Here is a 22,011-nt window from a genome sequence, read left to right on the forward strand (position 1 = left end):
TCCTGGCCTTATTATGAGGATTGTAGATGCCCCCTCACACCCAAACGTGCTTCTTTCGTTTCCCTTGTGTTAATTTCTTTGCTTGTGCAACATAGTTGATGATAAATGTATATGTAGCTCTTATTAGTAAAACCAAAATGTAAAGGCTGTAACTTGAAAATGCGGATAGGCATAGTAGTGGATTACAGCCGTATACAACTGCTTGCATGTTGGAAAAAATTCCTCTGGAAGCAAGTCTCACCACTAGGCGGCCATCTTGAAACTGCTCCGGGAACTTATTTGTATTAAGGTGAGGTTGGCCGTTATGAATGTCTCTCTTCCACAGCATGTCTTTATCCTGTCTTCCTTCTCTCTCCCCAACCGGTCACAGCAGATGGCCCCGCCCCTCCCTGAGCCTGGTCCTGCTGCAGGTTTCTTCCTGTTAAAAGGGAGTTTTTCCTTCCCACTGTCACCAAAGTGCTGCTCATAGGGGGTCATATTATTGTTTGAGTTTTCTCTGTATGTATTATTTTAGGGTCGACCTTACAATAAAAATTGCCTTGAGGTTACTGTTGTTGTGATTTGGCGCTGTATAAATAAAATTAAATTGAATTGTATGTATTTTTTTATTTATTTTATGTAAGTGGCTTTTCCCCCTAGAAATTGCACTTCTAGCACCATCTTAATTTCCGTTCTGGATTATTTGAGAGCCATGCCTCTCTCTCGACATTTCTCTGCTGTTAGCTTGTCCTAACCCATGCTAAAGCTGATTTCTCCTAACATAATGCTTGGCTTCATCTGGAGTGTCTTTACTTTGAATTCACAGGAAAGAAAATAAATACTTACTGTCCACAGTTTGGTTTGTTACACTTAATGCCACTTTAAAATATTTCACGATGATTTTTGATGAAATATTTTGCACATTTGCTGCTCCTCTATTATTTTTTTTGCCGCTTCTTTTTTTAACCAGAAGTACCTGAAAATTACAGCAGTAGATCCTCGGTGTGTGGCCGCATCACTTGGCTCTTTGCACCCACCTGCCTGCCATTGTTTGCATGTAATTTTGTCCATACAGGTATTTAAAGCTTGTTTTAAATGTTTACTATAATCAGCCTAAATCGCTCTGGATGTGAGTGTCAGCTGAATGTGTGAAACACACGTGTGCTTTACTCCCTCTAAGATGTTATTAAACAGGTTGTGGTGTCTTAAGCTAGTTGCAGCTTGTAGAAATGAGTGAGTGTGTGTATGTGTGTGTATGTCTGTGTGTGCGTGCCAGCAGACAGTTTATCCCCTAACTAGTAATCTTACAGCTGCCTGTCTGGCTCATACCTGCTGCTGTTCCTGTGCCACAGAAAACACAATCGGGAAACTGCAGCCCTTCACCCCCTTTACTATTGGGCCATGAATGAATGAATGAGTCAGTGTGGTGGATGATATGATGTTAATTGTGTTTGCCAACATCTAAATTTGTCCTGCAAAGTAAAATCCAGACTCTTATAGTTAACTTGTAATTGGACCATGGTGGTGGCTTCAGAAGCTCCTACAGACTCAGAAGATTAAGAAACAAAAGCAAATTTTTACTAATTACCTGTTGAGAAATAAAGATGCTCCATGGTAAATATATCCATCACTGTAGTAGCTCTCTGGTGCTACAGTATTAGCAAGCTGTTGTGTAATCTGATCAGCTGGCTTTGCTATCACACAGAGACACACACACATGTGTGAGCAGAGTTATAATTCTGTGCTCTTAAGGCGATTCATTCCTGGATCTTTACCGTAAATCCAAGTCTTAACCCTCAAAAAAGCCACTGAAGGAATGGTCACTGAAAAGACCTGGGACTCAAAGTGATGCTAGTAACAACAGGGATGCAAGAACACCTCATTAGTAATGTCACAGAGTAAACTCGCTGTCCATATTTAACTTTAATCACTGCCTCCTAATATTTACTAGTTTTCTAAGTTTTGCACATAGCTGTACATACACAACTTCATTTTCAAAACCTTAATTCAGTCACGCTGTGATCATTGTTTCTGTTATGTTGTGTTTTGTTGTGACTTCGACGCTGTGGGTGATGTGGTTCCAAGAGTTTGTGTGACGGTTTAGCTAGCAACAGCCTGCAGAGATGAATGTTGAGGGTTAATGTTGCTGAATGTTGATAAATGTTCATAGTTTCTTAACAGGTAATAATTGTGTAGAAACACTTAGCTCGCTATGAAAAACAGGAAATTACTGCAACATTTTCCTGAGTTTACACTTGCAAACTAGGGTAGTATAAAATGCATTTACCTTTAAACTTTGAAGCCATTTACTTTGGTAAACCATCAAGTTCATGCGACTTCTTAAGTGCTTCACATTCAAAGTACAAAATTTAGCATAGATATATTAAATTGAGAGTATTTACTGATTTACGCAGCTTATGTTTTGCAGTGTACAGTATTATCTACTAGTTTTGTGAGCAAATGTTTGCTTTTTTGGCTTTTTTGGGGGATCCGGGCTAAAATCTGAAGTCTCACATGTCAGGTCGCAGGAAAGCCTGGAGAGCCATCAGAACAGATCAATAGAAGCTGTAAAATCAAGCCCCCAACACCACATTAATCGGTTATTGAATAACCACGTTATCTGTCTAACTGCGATGCGTGCTGCCAGCTAATTAAAAGCCAGGGCTATTCATTCTGGATTTAAACATTTAAAAGCTGGAGCCCAAGACAAGCACAAAAAATATCAGCAAATTAGAATTACAGCCCCGCACTATTCACGCCACAACAATACTAGAGATGGCACGATACCACTTTTTTATGTCCGATACCGATACGTAATATCGGATCGGTCCATCTCTAGACAATACTGAAGTAAACGTTAAATTTTAAGATCAGCAAAATGTTAAATGAAGACATGATCTTAAATGTAACATGAGCTTCTGCATTGAGCAGTACAGAGTCTGAATTTCAGTGACATTTGCTTTAAAAAAGTTCAAGGTGTAATTTTGACATGTGATACCAGCCAAAGGACAGAGTTACTAAATAATAGTAATTATTAATGGTAGTTGTGCTCTTTTTATGTCTCACTGTTCAGTTTTAGGCACTCGTGGATACTGTGCAGGTTTCTGGTGTCTGTGTCTATAGTGATGTTGTGTGGGTCCAGTAAAAAGTAGGGTTCAGAAGCAATGTTCAGATATTGTCTGTTTCACTCAGTGAAAGACGCTGTTGTCACGTCGACTGTTTGCACCATGTTTAATACTGAGGAGTATTACACCGTTATTGTTCCTGCTGGAACTGTGCTGGGTTCACTTATGTGTCACTCTCTCAATATTCAAATGAGAAGACAAGAGGAAGGAAAGCCAAGCCTGAGCTGAAGAATGGACCAGTTTGTGAACCATTTCCTAATTGTTAATGAGGGGCTTCAGGACAGCTTGCCAAGGCTGGAGGGCCAATGGCGAAGAACTGTTTGAAAAGTGAAGGGGGGGTTGGGGGGGTGGACTGGGGCTAGCTGTTGGGCCACTGTCACTGAGGGGGACCCTAAACCCAATCAGCCCCCTCCTACCTGCTTCACAAAGTGCTGGAGCAGGCAACTGAGAGTTGCTGTCACTTCCACCGAAGATTTTAATGAGGGTCTAGCTGGTGCTTTGGGACTGTGGTGAGCCTGTGACACTTGCAGACTACAGTCTGTTAAGCAAACGCTGTGTCAGCTGACTTGGAGAGCAAAGGGGGGTCAGATTTTAAAGATGTCCAACAACAACAATAATCAAGAAGAGAAGGAGGAAAAAGAAGAGGACGCTGAAGATAAAAGAGAGGAGGTCACAGTGAACACTGCGCTGCTTCCACCTCCTACTGAGGTCAATGTGAAGAGTCCAGCTGAGGACGAAAAGCCAGTGCCCAAGCCCTTGCCCAACGGGCACCACTGCCAGCCTATGAACCTCAGTATCTTTCCTCTCTCCACAGTCTCACCAGCAGCAGAGAGGATTCGCTTCATCCTAGGTGAGGACGACGATGGCCCGGCACCCCCACAGCTCTTCACTGAGTTGGATGAGCTCCTGTCAGTGGACGGACAGGAGATGGAGTGGAAGGAGACGGCCAGGTAAGATCCTCTTTGTGTGTATCTGCTTTGTTAAAATCATATCCTTTCACGGAGTCACTAAAAATGTGAATAAAAATGATGAAAAACCAGCCTCACGTTAAGTTTTTATCTCAAAAGGAATGAATATTTGTTTTTTATGGAAAAACAGTGAACAGACATTTGAAAACAGCTCCAAGTTTAAAACTGAGCTCAGAGTTTTACTGGTTTCTTCTGAGTGGCTCTCTAGTGGGACACACTGGGACAGAGATGGGATGATTGTTTATACATAATTAGCAGTGGATGAGTGAAGTTCTTTCAGGAGGAAACAGAGTCTCTGGACCGCTGCTCGAGGCACCCAATCAGCGATTCATTATCCTAAACTCAGACATACTGTAGAAGTTTTGATTCACTGTTGTTTAAACAGTTTGCAGAAGTACTGCTGACATTTTTAGTGCACTTTAAAATTGCTTTTAATTAAACTCAGTGAAGCTTTTAATTGCTAAGTTCTGCTTTAAATCTAGTTGACTGTCGTTTTAAATTTGGCCTTTTTGCCAGCGTTTCTAATGACTGACGATAAAATTGTCCAGCCTCCGCCCCCGTGCCTACTGCACACAGGAAGTTATTATATATGACTGAAGGATCAGATGAGGGGCTGATCCTTCAGTCATATTCGGTCAGCTCTGGAGAAACTTCAGCATAATTTAACCTGCACTGGACCACATGTTTGAAACGCACTATGATAGGTAAGTGTGGCCTCGGGAGTAATGATTCCCATCATTTCATGTCAGCCGTCTGAAAAAATCTAATAAAAAGCAATAAAAAAGCTGATCTACTTGATAGAAGAGGATGCAGCATATTTTTTCAGTCTCTAAAAATAAAAATCTTTAGCATACAGAAACTGTATGGAAAAAAAAAAACAGGCTGAGGACAGCAGTGCAAGAGTTGTAGTTCAAAATTTAAGAACTTGTGCAGCATCTCGCCGAGTACACTCAGAGGACTCAAACTGAATAAAAGCTCTGCGACGTGCTGGGCAGTGCTGACTGCCTGCCAAGTGCGGTTTTGGCAGCCAGATTAAAACCGCAGTAGAGAAACAGCCGCTCAGTAACACCTCTGATTCTCAGGTCTCTCACTCTGAGCTGTCGAAATGAAGAATGGCAGAAAAAATATAACAATGCAGACTCAGAATCCAGTTTTTTTCCCAATAATGAAAAATGAAAAATTGATTGATTTAAAAAATAATGGCTGACCCTCGTCAACAGGTCCACCAAGCGTACATTTGATGGCTCATAATTTGGACTAAAGAGCAAAAAGCATGAAATAATTCTTTAAGTTTGTCATATATTTGACAATATTTACTTTTCCTTTTTTTCCCAAGACAAAGTTTAATTAAATTTTATTCATACAGCACCAAATCAACACAACAGTTGCCTCAAGGCGCTTTATATTGGATGTTAATGACCCTACAATAACACGTACAGAGAAAAACCCAACGGTCATGTCGCACTTTGGCAACAGTAGGAAGGAAAAACTCCCTTTTAACAGGAAGAAACCTCCGGCAGACCGGATGGGGTGAGAGAAGGGCGAGAGTACAAAGACATATTACAAGTATGATTCAGTGCAGAGAGGTCTATTAAAACATAGTGAGTGAGAAAGGTGACTGAAGAAGAAACACCCAGTGCATCATGGGAATCCCGCAGCAGCCTACACCTATTGCAGCATAACTAAGGGAGGATTCAGGGTCACCTGGTCCTGCCCTAACTATATGCTTTATATGCTTTAGCAAAAAGGAAAGTTTGAAGCCTAATCTTCAAAGTAGTAGAAGTGCAATACATACTTGCATAGATATTTTTAGTGGTGGCATTTTTCACCAGGCTCTTGTTCATTGTGACGCTCTACATTCTGACATTATGAGAATAGCTTGGGCTAAAATTAGACTTGTGATGCCTCGAAGCCACCCATACTTACTCTCTAACACTGATATCTCTCCTCTTGCATCCTGACTGTACAGCCTGTTTTTGGTATGCCTGCTTCCCCCCAAGTTAGCAGGTTACTGCTTAGTACATTTCTATAAAATAAAATAATGTAAATGTTTATCCAAGACTATGATAAAAAGATTTTCATGTTAAATCGTGTGCCTGTCTGAGTCTTTTTTCTTTAAATCCAGGTGGATCAAGTTTGAGGAGAAGGTGGAGAAAGGTGGAGAACGCTGGAGTAAACCTCATGTGGCGACGCTGTCCTTACACAGCCTATTTGAACTGAGGACATGTATAGAAAAAGGCACCATCATGCTGGACCTGGAAGCTTCCACGCTACCTCAGGTTGTTGGTAAGCTCATCTCTTCAAAAATAATTTGTTTGTTTTTTTTTCTTTTTAATTCCAGCAGCTACAAATTAATTTAACCCATCGAGTGATTATCGCCATGATGTGTAATCACAGCTGTAACAAATTCATATAAAGCTGCAGTTCATCCTGTGATTATGAGGTTAAAAGTGCAGTAGAACACCTTTTACTTCAATAATAGATGTGTTGTATCTTTAAAAGGTTATGTTCACATAGTTCAACCACAATGGTTGAGAGAAGGTTAAAGTGGAAGGAGCAGCAGGACCAAAGTGTCTTCATCCCACTTCATATGTAAATTCAAGTGGTCTCACTGCAGAGATACATAAGTGGACAATGTTTCAGCTTCATCTCCTGGTTGGGGCTATGATGGGAACCTCAGACTGCATATAAATGATGGCTATAGCCACGGTGATCTCATCCAGCATGTGAAGCCCTCTTTTAAGTTATTTAATTTAAAGTTATTAGCTGATGGTACTTTACCAAGTCATGACATTTGTCAGATAATTTCATGAAAAATTCAACCTCAACTCTGCTTTTAAAAGCTGAGATTAGTGATGCGAACTTTTAACTTCGATAACATTTAAACAAATGTGTTATTTAAAAAAAAAACAGACCCTGAAGAGCTGTTGTGAAGGGCAAAATGGGCTATAGTCCGGTGGCCAAAACAGAACAATGCTCAATAAAACCCCCAAACAACCCCAAAAGCCCCCAAAACAAACACACAAAACACGACGTAAGTGTTTTTGGGGAGACAATAATGTGACGGACACTTCCACAGCTGGTCCGTCATGTTATTGTGTCCCCAGAAACACTTCCATTATGTTTGTGTAATTGACCTCTCAGGGCCACCGTACTACAGATACCGTGAAGGTTTTTTGTAGCAGGGTGTGTCACTACCCGATCGGTACCGGAAACCCGATCGGTACCGTGCGAAAGGCCACTACTCCGGGTAGCGACAGGGTGTAAAGTTTTAACATGGGAGTAAATGGGGGTTGACTCACCTTTGCAGCAAGCCTCAAGTGGCCATTCATGGAACTGTAATAGAGCGACCTCTATGAAAATATTTTAAGTTTTTTTTTGAGTAAATAAATTTTATTTTTCATTTTTTACCATTCCATGAACTCTAAACTTTGAATTATCTCTATGATTAGAAGTAAAATTATTTTTGCTGAGTCTGAATATGAAGAAATTGAATTTTTGGGAGATACAATATAAAATGTAAATAAGTCTGGATCTCTATCCCTAAAAAATCGTATTACTTAACAAAGTCCAGCACAAAAGTGCTTTAGAGTGTGAAAGAACTGAACTGACAGATTTCTTTGATGTAAGAATATTTTTTTCTGCGGTTTGATCGTTTTGTTTTTTTCTCCCTTACACATCACTATTTTTTACTGCTGCGTAACGATACTAAAGGTCAGCATCTTCCTGCTCTGAAACAACAGCCCGTCTGCCAGCTTGATTAAATCAGCTGTGTGATGTGCAGCGTGTGCAGAGCAGGTCGGCAGGTTCACGGATTGATGCGCATCAAAACACTCAGGTTTCTTTTCATTCCCGTCTTTTAAGAGCGAGAAAAGAGCTGAGTTGCAGGCCACGCTGTACTTTACATTACAGCACTAGTTGACTATAGTTTGGACTAAATGGCCACACAAAAACTTCCTAATCTGAGGGCAGCTAACCTTCTCCAGTTGCTCTAAGATGATTATATCTCTGTGTCCTCCTATCTCATGCCACCACCCCAACATTTTTGTCTGCATGAGGGAGCAGGAAGAAGAGTTACCACTTGGAGTGATTAATGTGAAGTAATTGTCTGTGCTGCGTGAGCTGCACTGGGCGGAGTGGAGCTGGGCCTCTTGCTCTGAGGCCTGCTGACTTGACTGATAGGCCATTAACAGCACTACCCTTACACAAGAAGAGGAACTGCCCCGGGCTGCTTTCATTCAGCATTCAGGCTTCTGACCTTCTTTTCAAAAATAGACTAGACCTTTTGATTGAGCCATTTCATGATGCCATAAAGAGGAGCATTAGAGTCTGGGAGGCACTAATTGAGTCCTTAAAGTATGAAGAGACTTTTATGGTGACCTGTTTTGGGTGATAGTGTTGCCAAGTCTACCTTTTTGAGTAAAATGCTGCAGGGTGGGGAAAGAAAGAGACCCCAAATTAAAGTGTCATTTGACAGAACAGCACAATATAATTTTACTCTTTGTGCTCATCTTTTAATTTATAAAACTTGAAACAGGTGGCACCTTTGCAATAAACTTAAAACAATATTTTATTTTTGTTCATGTTGCAAAAAAGTGTTTATTCAATCTAACATGTTAAATTTCATGTTTTGTTCATATATATATATATATATTTTTTTCTTTGGATTCTTCTGAATTCTTCTGCTCCTAATTAAACCTAAAGCTCAAGAAATTAAGCAGTAATTAAAAAATGCATCCACAGTGTCTTTGCTTTAATGCAGAGTATTTAAAGCCTGCATTTAAACTTTAACTCAGCTTTTCACCTTCTCTTCCTCGCCTCGTCTCTTTCTGCATTTTCAGAGATGATCACTGACAACCAGATAGAGATCGGCCAGCTGAAGGCCGAACTTAAGGACAAGGTGATGTACACGTTGCTGCGGAAACATCGCCACCAGACCAAGAAGTCCAACCTGCGCTCTCTGGCTGACATCGGGAAGACGGTGTCCAGTGCAAGTAGGCTGTTTTCCACCCCGGAAAATGGTAATACTGATGCCAGTTTGGTGCAGTCTTAGCTTAAATAATTAAAGCTCGATTGCTATTTTATAAGAATAAACTAATTGCAGAATGGAGTCGACATTGAATTTTGTTAGGTGAAGAAAAAGATGTAGAGTGGGTTCTGAGGAATACCACAGTGTGTCATAAGGGGCACACTGCTGCCCTCCTCTGCATGAACCCACTAATGGGGCTTTAAACACAGTTCCAGCTGGAACCAGCAGATGAGGGAAAACACTAAAGAACCAACCTGAATAACTCGACCTGCATTAACACCAAAGCTAAAGAATAATTGAGTAAAATTAGTAAAGTTCAGAAATGTCTTTTGCAACGCTTTAAGTGGACTCACTGCAGGGTACTGTACTAACTACATAAACAGAGGTAGAGGTTTAAAGGGGACCTATTTATTAGTCATCTACAGTCAAGTATAAAGGAAGTGCACCCTCTGTCAATTCTAGGTTTTTTGTATCAGGACATAATAAAAAAATAATCGTATCCTTAACAGGTTTAAACTCATTCAATACAACATCAGATGGACAACCTTAATTAACCTTAATTCTGATGATCATCAGCAAGTGTCAGTAGCTCTATAGCAGGGGTGGGGAACTCCAGGATTTAAGGGTGTCCTGCAGGTTTTAGATCCTGGAGGTAATTTAGCCATTTAAATCGTCTGTGTTGGATCAAGGACACATCTAAAACCTGCAGGACAGCGGCCCTCGAGGCCTGGAGTTCCCCAACCCTGCTCTACAGAGATATGCATGTGATCAAGGATACTGTAAAAAAACACAAGACCAGACTCTGTAGGCCTCTGTTAGCTTTTTATGGCAAAGTTCATGATGGTACAAAAAAGTAAAGAAGTAGTGTTTGGAAGGGCAGCCAGGAGAAAGGCTCCGCTCTCTAGAAGGAACATGGCAGGACAGATCAGGTTTAAGTTCAGTCTGATCAAGCAAACTTGTGGAACAATATCCTTTGGACTGAAGTGGATGCATTTGGCCATAATGCACAGTGCCATGTTTGGAGAAAACCAAACAGCTGATACCAGCTGTCAGCACTGGTGGAGGGGTGATGAGCTGGGTTATTTTTCTGAGTCACAGGACCCGGACACCTTGCACTCGACCAGTCGATCAGTCGAAGTATCCTACAGTCCGACGTGAGGTCATCTGTCCTATGACCAAAACATGATATAAATTTGTTCATGCAAACTGGTCATTAAAACAGAAAAAGACAAGTCCAGACCTGAACATGACTGAAGAACTGCAGCGGGACCTAAAGAGAGCTGTGCATCAAAAAAATGCTCACTAATCTCTGTGCACTGAAGCAATGCTGTAAAGACGACTGGCCAACATTCCTCCACGATGATGTGAGACTGATAAAGTCATAAAGAAAGATTATTACTTCGAGTTATTACGTTCTTCCACAAGCTGTTGTTAATTTTAGAGCCTGCTCAGATGATTTTTTATGTCCTCATGCATAAAACCTTAGAACTGAAAGAGGGTTTTTTTCAACCATAGCCGTTGCAGTTGTTCTTACATCTGATAAATAAAGTCACATGAACAAGTCATTTCTGTAAACCTTAACTTTAATATGAGAGAGAACAATGGGTCCTCTTTAACTCTGAAGAAGTGAGCTGGGGCAAGACTTCACGACCCACAGGAGTAATCATAAACCTGAAATCATAGGATTCTGGTGTTTGCTACTTTGGTCACAATCTTCTAGATTTATGATTCATGTTAACAGTAACATTTCAAATCAATTAACTCTTAGTTTTGATTAAATTCATGGAAATGCATGTTTTATTTACAGAGCTGTCACTTTGTTTTGCTGAAAGTTGTCAGAAAATTAACTTTTTTTAAAAATTCTTCTTTAAAAAATAATCATTAGTTCACTCCCGGGATAAATTTCATTTGTCCCGGGATAAATTTCATTTGTCCCGGGATAAATTTCATTTGTCCCGGGATAAGTTTCATTTGTCCCGGGATAAATGAAATTTCACTCTGGCACAAAATCTTCAGAAATATCTTGATGAAGAACTCAAAGTGACAGCCCCACCACACAGCTCTTACTGATGTTAACAACATGTGGATTAGTAGTCTGTCAAATATTGATTTACTAAATGTTTATTGTGTTGACAGTGGAATGAATCTGTTACTAGTCATGGGCCTTTGGAAAGTGAAGTTATTTATTAGCCACTATCAGATTTCAGGAACTTTGACGATCAAAGAAAAGGCTTTCTGTGTTCATGACCCAGCTCTAGCTGTGCTCGTCCTCTTATCACGGCAAAGATAAGGAGCCACTCTGATAAATATTGCTTGATTACCATCTTTTCAAGGATAAAGTTTATTTTCTGACTTATTAAAGTGCAGGTCAAACTTCTGTCCAAAGACCCATGATGTCCTCATTTAATGATGCCCCTCCTCTTTCCTCACTGTATCTCTGCACGGCTTGTCAATTGCAGCAATATCATGTCTTCACATATTTTAACAGCCACTTGATCTTTTGTGCATTTAACAAATCTTCTGCTTTGGCTCAGCGGGCTTTTCTGTCAACTCTGCTTTCCATCTCTCTTTCGTCCTCTTTGCTTCCCTGGATTGGCTTTGATAACCTGCTGCTGCCACTAAAAGCCCGCAGTCCTCTCGAGAACTCTGTGACTTGCCTGTCAGGTCGCATCTCAATGGAGGACTTGCAGACCCAAAGGAGTTCCAGTATGGACTGGCTCAGTAAGTTCACTGAAGTCTACATTCACACTGCAGACCCCTGGTGAGCTTCCATTTGGCGACAAAGAAACGAAGACCAGAGAGTTCAAATTTAGTCTCAAACTGAGGCTTTTTTAAAAATACAGACAGCGGATCGTAAAGTTGTGTCCGAGGGCATCTTTGTGCTGATGACCTGCAGCTTGAATGTAGTCACGACTAGCTTGAAATTTCACTAGATGCAAGTACTTGATGGTGAATAATCCCTGTCAGCTCAGGTTGTTTTTAAAGAATATTTTCTCTCACCTACACTACACCTATAAAAAAAATTATCTGGCTGCATCATACTGACATGCACGTTATTACCAACAGTGCCAAAGGTGCAGATGCATGAAAGGCTGCAGTGGCACCAGATTGTTGCATTCTTTGAGGTTTTTCTTTCCCTCTGATCTCTGGACTGAAGCCTGTTCTGCTGTCACATTTCAGGATCATCTTCTACTTATTTTGTGTCTGCACCCATTAAGTCCATCCACAGAGTAAGGCTTTAAATGTGACAGTAAGAATGATGACACTAGATCTCATTATTATCAAAGCACAACAAGCTGATTGAACCTCAAGAAAGATGCATTAATAATGGTAATTTTACTCTTCGTTTTTGACCTCCTGCCTTCTTTTATTTGAAATTCAAAGTAAAAAGTTGATATTTGATCTGATCACACATTTTATACCCGACGGGTTAGACCTAAATATCGGCCAGTTACTTTATCACAGACAATAGCTTTTGTCCTACAGCTTGCACGAGTATTTCTGTTGGATTTTTTCTTCTTTTGGCAAAGCATGTAAGGAGCTAATTGTCTGGGCCACTTTGGGTTTCTGCCTCTTTTCCTCTTGAGTCTTAGACCACAGTGGGGGTGAAGCTGGTCTAACTAGTCAATGTTGCCCTGTCTGAACAGATAGTCCCACCACAACTCCCAGGAACCTGACATCCACCAGCCTGAATGACGTCTCTGACAAACCGGAGAAAGACCAGGTAAGTCGCCCTCATGCATCTGCTGTACTGTTTCTGGACACCAACCCTCACCAATCCATCAGACTCAGTGGTGAGAGGTTTATATTTCCTGGAAAATGAAGGGGATGGATCTCTGTATTCCCAAGTTCCCAGTTTAAGGTGGTGTAGTTGTAACAATACGCTTGATTATTTTTATTAATCTGTTTTATTCTGAAACATTTATAATGAACCAGCTTGTCTGAGTTCTCGAGCTTGAGGCTAAAAACAAGCTAGTGCATTGGCAGAAGAGATGAGAAAAGCCTGACTAGACTCCATGACAGAGCTGCATGGTGTAGGCTGGATGTAACAGAGCTGAGGAGTATTTCGTGGTTGTTGCTTCACAGCAGAGATAACATTGTCTAAAGTGCATTGTTCCAGCTCCTGGTATTATCACCCAGCCTGCTGTAGCTGCTCTGAACCTTCCCCGCCTTTTCCTTTGATGGTTAAAGTGGAAATTTTTGTAGCAACTTTAGACTGCAGTGAGGATCAGGCTGTGGCTGATAAAGGATGATGTCATCAACAGCAAAGAGAGACTGAATTTCCTCTGCAGCCTTACAGTCGACAGCAGCGGTCCCCAAACCCCGGGGCACGGACCGGTACTGGTCCGTGAGTCGTTTGGTACCGGGCCGCGAGAGTTGAGGCTTGGGTGTGAAACTGATGGTTTTCAGGGTTTTTAGTGTTATTGTTTTTATCGTTGACTCGGTTTCCCTGGGTCTTTTCCCACGTGTTATCAATAAATCTTCTTTTTTTGGTACTGGTTTTATTTTGTTGTATTTATCTGCGACACCTTAAAGGGCGGTCCATGAAATGCTGTTGGCCATAAACCGGTCTGTGGTGCAAAAAAAGTTGGGGACTGCTGGTCTACAGTGCCATTAAACTGTGTTTGCACCGTTCCTGATTTCTCACTTTTAGTTCAAACAAATTTTAATATCAGACAAAGATTACTCGAGTAAATACAAAATGCAGTTTTCAAATCATGGTTTAATTTATTAAGAGGACAAAAAAGACTAAAAAACTTTTTCCTACCAGCCCTCGGTGAAGAAGTAACTGCCCCCTAAACCTAATTACTGGCTGTGCCACCCTTGGCAGCAAGAAGTGCAGTCGGGTGTTTGTGATAACTGTCCGTGAGGCTTTCATGTGATTGTGGAGAAACTTTGGCAGAATCTTTTTTGCAGAATAGTTTTCATTCAGCTACAGCTGGGGGGATTTGCCTGTTAAAGGCATACCAGAGCATCTCGGGCTTTGAGGAGTCTTCACCAAACCCTTTATTTGTCTTTTGAGCCATTCTGAGGTGGAGTTGCTGGTGTGCTTCAGATTATTGTCCTGCTGCAAAACCCAAGTGCACTTGAGCAAAACTCATGGCTTGACATCCTCCTTCAGGATTTTCTGGTAGAAAACAGAATTCATGGTTGCATCAATTACAGCAAGTCTTCCAGATCCTGAAGCAGCAAAGCAGCCCCGTGCAGCGAACACATTATCACCACCATGTTTGACTGTTGGTGTGATTTTCTTTTCATGAAATGCTGAAGTAGTTCCACACCAGATATAACAGGTATGAAACCTTTTGTTTCATCGATCCACAGAATATTTTCTTAAAAGTCTTGGGGATCATCAAGATGTTGTTTGGCAAATCTGAGCTATGTCTTTGTATTGTGTTTGGTCTGCGGTGTTTTTCTCTTTACATTTTTACTCTGTGTCTTTCTTATTGTCTTTTGGATGCTGAGTCAGATGAGTCATTGTTGGGCTCTTGGAGTAATTTTTGTAGGCTCACCACTCCTGGAAAGGTTCACAACGGTTTCATTTTTTCCATTTATTTTTTCCATAATGGCTCTTACTGTGTTTCACTGCAGTTCCTTATAAATGGCTTTGCAACCCTTTCTAGACTGATAGAGACAGCTGTAGATCGTGGCATGATGCGTTTCATTTTGAGATTGTTGAGCCTACTTTACTTTGTCTTGTTTAGCAGGAATCAGTGACATTTGTTACTGAGTCTAGAGGAATGATTCTCACTTCGGGTGCGGATGAGCCCCAGTTCATGTTACAACCCGTCTAGGGGCCAGGTCATAGCATGGATGAGGCACTCGCTCCCCCACTTCCTCAACTGTTACGGAGCACTGCACCCGGCGGCTGTCACAGGCGTGGCTGCTCAGGCGTTAGGGGAAGCACAAGAACCTCTCTTGCCGGCGGTGCTCCAGGCTATATTTATAAGACGGGTCCTCCAGCTGGAACCAGTCATTCCGGAGCCATACTTCCACGCACCAATCGCAGCAGGGATTTACCATAACACAGTGAGCTGTTCAGACAGAAACAAACACACATGACAGGTGTCGTAACCCAGGTTTTAAACAATAGGGTTCATCACGAATTACGTGGAGGGGGCAATGACTTTTTCACAAGGGCAGGTGGATAGTTTGGATAGTTTTCTTCCCTTAGTGAATGAAACCATCATTTAAAAACTGCAGTTTGTATTCACTCAGGTTATCTTTGTCTGATATTAAAATTTCTTTGATCTGAAACATTTAAGTGCAAAAAACATACAAAAAATGGAGAAATCGGGAACGAGGCAAATACTTGGCGCTGTTGCTATATTTAGATCATCTAACACGCCCACAGGACATAACACAGTTTTCCTCTGGGTTTTTGTCAGAGGCTTCCACACACTTGAGACACGCTGCTCCTTTGCCCTCACGCTATCTTATCCTTACTACTTGTATGCCAACATGTGTAGTAGCATCTGCAAAGGTTGTTTATTACCAAAGTGTAGCTCCTGGAATATTTCTCATGTAGTCTACCTGTGTGAGTCAGAAATGTGACATGTAAACTCTTCTGACTGGATAAATGCAAAAACATTGTAGCAGTGCTGATTACTAAAACGAACAAATTATTTTATTTTCCAGACTGAGTAGATTTAACAAAGTCAGATTAATCTAAACTAATCAGTGAGTTACTTTCTCATGAAAATATCCAACCCAGTATCACGGCAAGATGGAGAATAGACACACCAGTCGACCATGTCATAGCATGCAGAAATTGCATTACCACCAGGGGGCGCTAATACATTTAAAGCCGTGAGGTGAAGATCTACAGAAGCTCAAAAAAAGTACATTCCAAAGGCCTTAAGCAGTTAATGTGTACATACACATATAAATGTGATAATAATGTCTGTTAAACACTCAAATAAAATCTCCCCCTGCTGTTACTGCAGAGTACTGCAACTTACTGCAAATTCTGCATGCGTGTCATACGATTCATAGAAGCAAAGTGCCAAATGGACACAGTGGACCGGCGTTTCTATTACACGTTTTGTTGTGATGTTGGGTTGAAATGGCAGCTCTTCTCTGGACTGTACTCTATGCATTCTCATTGTATGTATTGTCATATTCCATGTGTCATGTTACCCCAGTTCACAGCAGACAATGTTTTATATGCCCTCATCCCAGACGAGGCCTGTGGGAGAGAGGAATTAGGTCAGCGCGACCCAGTCAGAGGGACCCAGTGAGTCTCCTGTGGGACAGATTAGAGACTCCCAGGCAGGAAACGAATCTCCTAAACCGAAGCTCCTCCACACCCACTCAGCCCATAAATACCATAATGACGTTTCCACATGGAGCGATCGTGACTGATAACTTGTTGCTAATGTAGAGATAAGATAAAGACGGGAGCTGTTCAGATTAACATACAGAGACTGCAGCCACTCGAGGTGCACAGATGAATTACAAACGTATATAATTAATTTTCTCTTCACAGTGTATTACTTTTGCAAGGACTTACAAGTATTAGTTTAAATTTGAACCTGAGTAACAACATCTAAATATTATATTGTATCATATTCAACAAACGCAGTTCTGAAAATGTTGGGATGCTTTTAGTGGGTTTTTGGTGCCTCTAATTTCTTAACACGTCACATCTCAGATCTCACTTTGATCTTTGCACTGGCTCATTTTAAACGTGCTAATAAACATTTCAGGTCCATGCATATTGCGTTTGTGTCTTAGGGCAGTAAACAACAGATTCAGGTGTACGTGGTTTACGAGCGCGGTGTGGATTAGCTGGGATTGGACACAGGCCGTGGTGTGCAGTTACACAGGTTTAACCTCTTGACTTGAATCATTTACAGACAAACTCTTTGCCAAGATGGCCCAACAGCCTGTGATTGGATCTGTTTGGCTGTTAACAGTGGAAGGTCACAAGTTTATGGGATTTCAGTCCTTAGACGCTGAGAAAGCCCAGTATGTCATCTGCATTTGCTTGTCATTTGAATATGTATGTTAGTCTGTGTGTACAGCAGGCTATCGAACGTCTTTTAGCAGCATCAGTCTGACCGCACCAAGCTGGCAGAGCTGCTTTTCAAGTCACTTTTAATAGTATTTGTTACTCAGTTTGGTGCCTCAAAACTTGTCTGGACCGATAATTGTTGGTTGCCAACAAGAACTCTAGTGCAGCGGTCTCCAACCCTTTTTGCGCCACGGACCGGTTTATGCCCGACAATATTTTCACGGACCGGCCTTTAAGGTGTCGCGGATAAATACAACAAAATAAAACTAGTACCGGTACCGAAAAAAAGAAGATTTATTCATAACACACTGAAAAGACCCAGGAAAACCGAGTTAACGATAAAAAACGATAACAAAATAACGCTGGAAACTGATAAAAACCCTGAAAACTATACATTTCACACCTGAGCCTCAACTCTCGCGGCCCGGTACCAAACGACTCACGGACCGGTACCGGTCCGAGGCCCGGGGGTTGGGGACCGCTGCTCTAGTGCACTAAAAAGGATAAAAAAGAAAACATTAAATCCACGACTGCAACAAAAGCATGAAAAAACAAACCTCTGAAAAATGACCGAATCCAAACTGAAGCCGTCTTTAACACCTCACTGGTTTACTGCCGCCCCTCTCTGTCTATGCAAACACATTAATGACATAAGGATGAGCCGTCGTACAGATAAAAGTCCCATGAAAGACACACATGTAGCTGACCTCCTGGCATGTCTGTGTCATTACGTCGAGAAGAAATGCTCATTTTACTGCTTGCTTCTTATTTAGGCACCATGGGGGACGCCTGGTTTGGTATTTAACCTGAATGGGATTGCCTCGTTTGATATAGGTTTTTTAATTTCGAGTGCGTGCTTCTAGACGGCTTGCTGGTGTGAACGGAGCACCTCTCAACTCCTGTTGCTTTTCTCTTTTGTGCTTTTCAGCTGAAGAACAAATTCATGAAGAAGTTGCCAAGAGACGCAGAAGCCTCCAACGTGCTGGTGGGGGAGGTGGACTTCCTGGACGCGCCCTTTGTGGCGTTTGTTCGTCTGCAGCAGGCCGTGATGCTGGGAGCCCTGACGGAGGTTCCTGTTCCCACAAGGTGCCTGAAATTTTGTCCAATCCAGACTCCTGGTTGTCCGTTTGCAACCTGGATGTGTTGTTTATACATTTTGACAGGAACCTAATACGTTTTCCTTATTTTCTGTCACATCTTCTGAATGTGAATGAATCAGAGTGGATATCTCAGGCACACAGCTCTGACAATGAGCACAGGAGGCCGATGTTCAAATCTTTCTTTTGAGAGCGGCAGCCAATCAGAATAAACCTAGCTTAAAGGGAAATGATGATAATGTTGAACTGTGAATCATGCAAAGCTGCTGTAGCATCACAGTCCACCAGTAACATAGTAACTGTGGAGCTGCAAAATCCAATAAAAAGTGGATTATATGATAATTCCGGATATTTTATTATGATCAACAAACAGTAAAATATGAAAGAGTATTGCATCACAGCTGTAAAACACAGATGTATGACGGTGTTTCACCTGATGTTTGTTCACTGAAACAAGCATCATAAAGTTTGATCACTGACACCTGATGTCTTTTCTCATATTTAAGCAAAGGAGCCATAAAACAATTTAACTTTCAGTACTTTTCAGTGAAAGTATTTAAAGCTAGTTCATGGTATTTATACGACAAGGCCTCAGTTATGGTGTCATATCCATTATATCATCATTTGTTTATTCTTATAGTGAGCAACATCCTTTACTGCTCGTATCTGTATTGGAGAGTAGCTGAATAGATGATTGTCATACAAAGCAGCATCTTTGCAGCCAGAACAAAACAAAAATGTCTCTGAGCTTCGAGTTATGTTTTATAAACTGCACAGGGACCCCAAGTGTGCGCATGGCATCTGAATAAATGCAAACTGCCCCAAAAAGGCTCTAATTAAAATAAGAAAATATATTTTTAACCTGTAATCTTTTTGTTAAATTTGAACTCTGTTTTTTTTAATGTGGCTTCAGATTTTTATTCATCTTGCTTGGACCCAAAGGCAAAGCCAAGTCGTACCACGAGATCGGCAGAGCGATCGCTACACTGATGTCGGATGAGGTAAGATCTTAGATATTAGACATTAAAATGTGATCCTCACGTAAACCTGTTTAGGATAAAGTGCTGGTGCCAAGTGAACTCTTGGACATCGTGTCTGGGGAACGAGCTGAATCAGTAATCTTTGCAGTCGTGCAGCGACATGTCCTAGCTGCAGTAGCAGTTAGCATTATTTTAAGCTCTCCAATGAGGAAAATCGACCTCTTTAACATTTGTATTTGCCAGTATTGAGATAGATATAATCAATAGATACTTTATTGTCCCCACTGATAAACATGGTACACAACCCCAGCTGAAACAAAACAACAGGCATCACACAGAAGTGACCCTGCAGTGTAACCTATGTAGGGTTCATTTATTTCACACTGCTCTGTAAAGTCCTCAGCAGGCTCTTAAACCTACCCGATAGTAGCAGCTCATGCTGAGAACATATATTGTGCTGGATGAATCATAAAGTTTTATTACAAAATGTTTAAAAACCAGTTTATAATAAAACCTGAAACCAGTTTGGAGGCTATAGCGGTCTTTTTAACAATCGCTGCAGTCTGAACTAAGCAAGCTAACTTTGATTTCAGTGACACAGGAGGGTTCCCGTCCCATGCAGTTATCCCACACCTGATTACACTCAATAAAACAAGCCTGATTAAACATGCTCCCCTCCAAACACATGCCAGTGTCTGGAGGAGAACTTAACCAGTGAACCACATTATCCTCCCATGAATATGAAAGGTTAATGTACTGTATCACTGTGGACACTGAGATATTTACAGCACTGTATAATTGAGTGGTTATGAATAACACCTATCGCTTTGTGGGACCAGGTCTTAAATGCAAACTAAATAAAACTAGATGGGACAGGCACCTCTTTAATGTTATATTCATGCTGGGGTACATTATGAGAGTTATTGTTTTGATGAAAACAAACTGCATCTCTGTCCCCCTCCAGAGTTTTGGGATTTACCAGATGGGATTAGTTCACAATCCTTAGATCTGATATTGCAGTTTGCTGCCCCGTGACCCTGGATTCTTTGACAGGTGTCTTTTACACTTGAATGCCCCATCTCTCCCCCTCTGTGTGTTCAGGTCTTTCATGACATTGCATATAAGGCCAAGGACAGACAAGATTTGCTGGCCGGTATTGACGAGTTTCTGGATGAGGTGATTGTGCTTCCTCCTGGAGAATGGGACCCAGCCATCAGGATAGAGCCTCCAAAATCCCTCCCCTCCTCTGACAAAAGGTCAGTGAGCTCAAACTTGTCTGTTTTACATGATTCAGATTTGATGATTGAAGAAAAAGCTGCCTGTCACTAAAGAAGATACGCAGAATGGGTCATATCAGAGTTTGTGGGAAAAAAATATGTTAAAAAATAAGCGTTAGTGGTTCAGAGGGAAGTTGTCACTGTGATCTTATCTGAAACCAAAAGAGTTGATTGATTTAAACACCTGGGGCTGTATATTAGTGTGCTGGTCATTCATTAAACCTGTGTCAGCACAAACACTTCATCTAACTTCATGTGACCCAAAGTCTGCTCTAACTCTGGCAGCTTGTGTATAAAAGAGCCATTTAATAACCAGCAGCATGAAAATATGTCTGCCTAGATGTTAACACAAATCCACAGAGGACCAGTGCGAGATTAGAAGACGTTTGTAGATAAAAGACGGAAAAATGAGGAAAAATGAGATGTTCCAGGAGAGTAAAATCACTGAGGTGCATCCAGGTGGACAACAGTGTTCAATTATGAAAGAGCTGGTTACATAAAGCTGGCATGTAGTAACTCTAGAATAACTTGACCTTCTATGATTCTTCTATGATCGATCGATCTCCCAGCACATACCAGTATCTGTAGGACCTGGATCAGGTACTCTGACTTCCTGCTGCTGAACAAATCTGTGCCTTCATGTGTATTTCAGGAAAAACATGTATGCAGGAGGCGACTCTCAGATGAACGGAGACATGCCTCACGATGGAGGTCATGGAGGAGGACATGCTGTGGGTGAAGAGCTCAGGAAGACGGGAAAGTATGACACTTTGAACAAAGCGATGTCATCTGCATGCAATAGTTGGGAGCACTGTACTGTTTTTACCTAACATATTGAATATTGAGTGAAACGACACTGTCCAGTGTCGCGTGTGTGAATGTCATGTTCGGTGCATCAAAACGAGTTGCTGGCTTTAGTAGTCCATACCACTGACAGCGACTCACCTTTTGCTTTGTCCTGTTTCAGGTTTTGTGGGGGTCTCAAACTTGACATCAAGAGAAAAGCGCCTTTCTTTGTCAGTGACTTCACCGACGCGTTTCACATTCAGGCCCTGTCGGCTATTATGTTTATTTACCTGGGAACTGTAACGAACGCCATCACCTTTGGTGGTCTGCTGGGAGATGCTACGGAGAACATGCAGGTCAGGCTTTTGCACCATGTGACGGTTTGAAGAGCGTTCACCGTTTACACTGTGAGCATTTCCCTGACTGCTTTCCAACATGTGTGCAGGGTGTGCTGGAGAGTTTTCTGGGCACAGCCATTGCTGGTGGCGTTTTCTGTCTGCTGGGTGGTCAGCCTCTCATCATCCTCAGCAGCACTGGCCCCGTTTTGGTGTTTGAACGGCTGCTTTTCAACTTCAGCAGGTAGGTCTCCATTCTCTCTGTTTTTTAGATGCCTGGTTACTGCCCTGTGTTTTAGAAAATCTCAGCTGTCACTGTGTCTTTTTGATTCTGTTAAAGGCGATGCGTTTTATTCTTGGACTATGAATGAGTCACAGTTTAAAATGATCCTTATTTATACTTATCACCGTGCTTCAG

At 41.5% G+C, this 22,011-nt stretch overlaps 1 protein-coding gene and 1 long non-coding RNA gene across 9 annotated transcripts in view; one reads left to right on the forward strand and one right to left on the reverse strand.

Annotated features, from left to right (window-relative positions):
* Window positions 1-22,011, forward strand: part of slc4a4a (solute carrier family 4 member 4a) — a 63,575-nt gene that overhangs the window by 21,916 nt on the left and 19,648 nt on the right. For 3 of the 8 annotated variants that reach the window (XM_026186482.2, XM_026186480.2, XM_026186479.2), the window contains 11 exons: window positions 3,919-4,054; window positions 6,198-6,358; window positions 8,914-9,093; window positions 11,727-11,822; window positions 12,749-12,825; window positions 18,047-18,204; window positions 19,129-19,216; window positions 20,297-20,451; window positions 21,125-21,232; window positions 21,440-21,614; window positions 21,704-21,837. In XM_026186482.2, the coding sequence (XP_026042267.1) occupies window positions 3,919-4,054; window positions 6,198-6,358; window positions 8,914-9,093; window positions 11,727-11,822; window positions 12,749-12,825; window positions 18,047-18,204; window positions 19,129-19,216; window positions 20,297-20,451; window positions 21,125-21,232; window positions 21,440-21,614; window positions 21,704-21,837 (1,468 nt within the window). The remainder of the gene's footprint in view (window positions 1-3,918; window positions 4,055-6,197; window positions 6,359-8,913; window positions 9,094-11,726; window positions 11,823-12,748; window positions 12,826-18,046; window positions 18,205-19,128; window positions 19,217-20,296; window positions 20,452-21,124; window positions 21,233-21,439; window positions 21,615-21,703; window positions 21,838-22,011) is intronic. The other 5 variants (XM_080287474.1, XM_026186484.2, XM_026186481.2 and 2 more) reach the window with 2 other exon arrangements.
* Window positions 14,629-18,112, reverse strand: LOC145419414 (uncharacterized). Its single transcript, XR_013900799.1, has 2 exons — window positions 17,676-18,112; window positions 14,629-15,136 (listed from the first exon to the last, which is right to left on the reverse strand). It is a non-coding gene; the product is annotated as an uncharacterized LOC145419414 (long non-coding RNA).

This window comes from Astatotilapia calliptera, chromosome 12 (assembly GCF_964374335.1).
Source record: "Astatotilapia calliptera chromosome 12, fAstCal68.1, whole genome shotgun sequence".
Lineage (NCBI taxonomy): Eukaryota > Metazoa > Chordata > Actinopteri > Cichliformes > Cichlidae > Astatotilapia > Astatotilapia calliptera.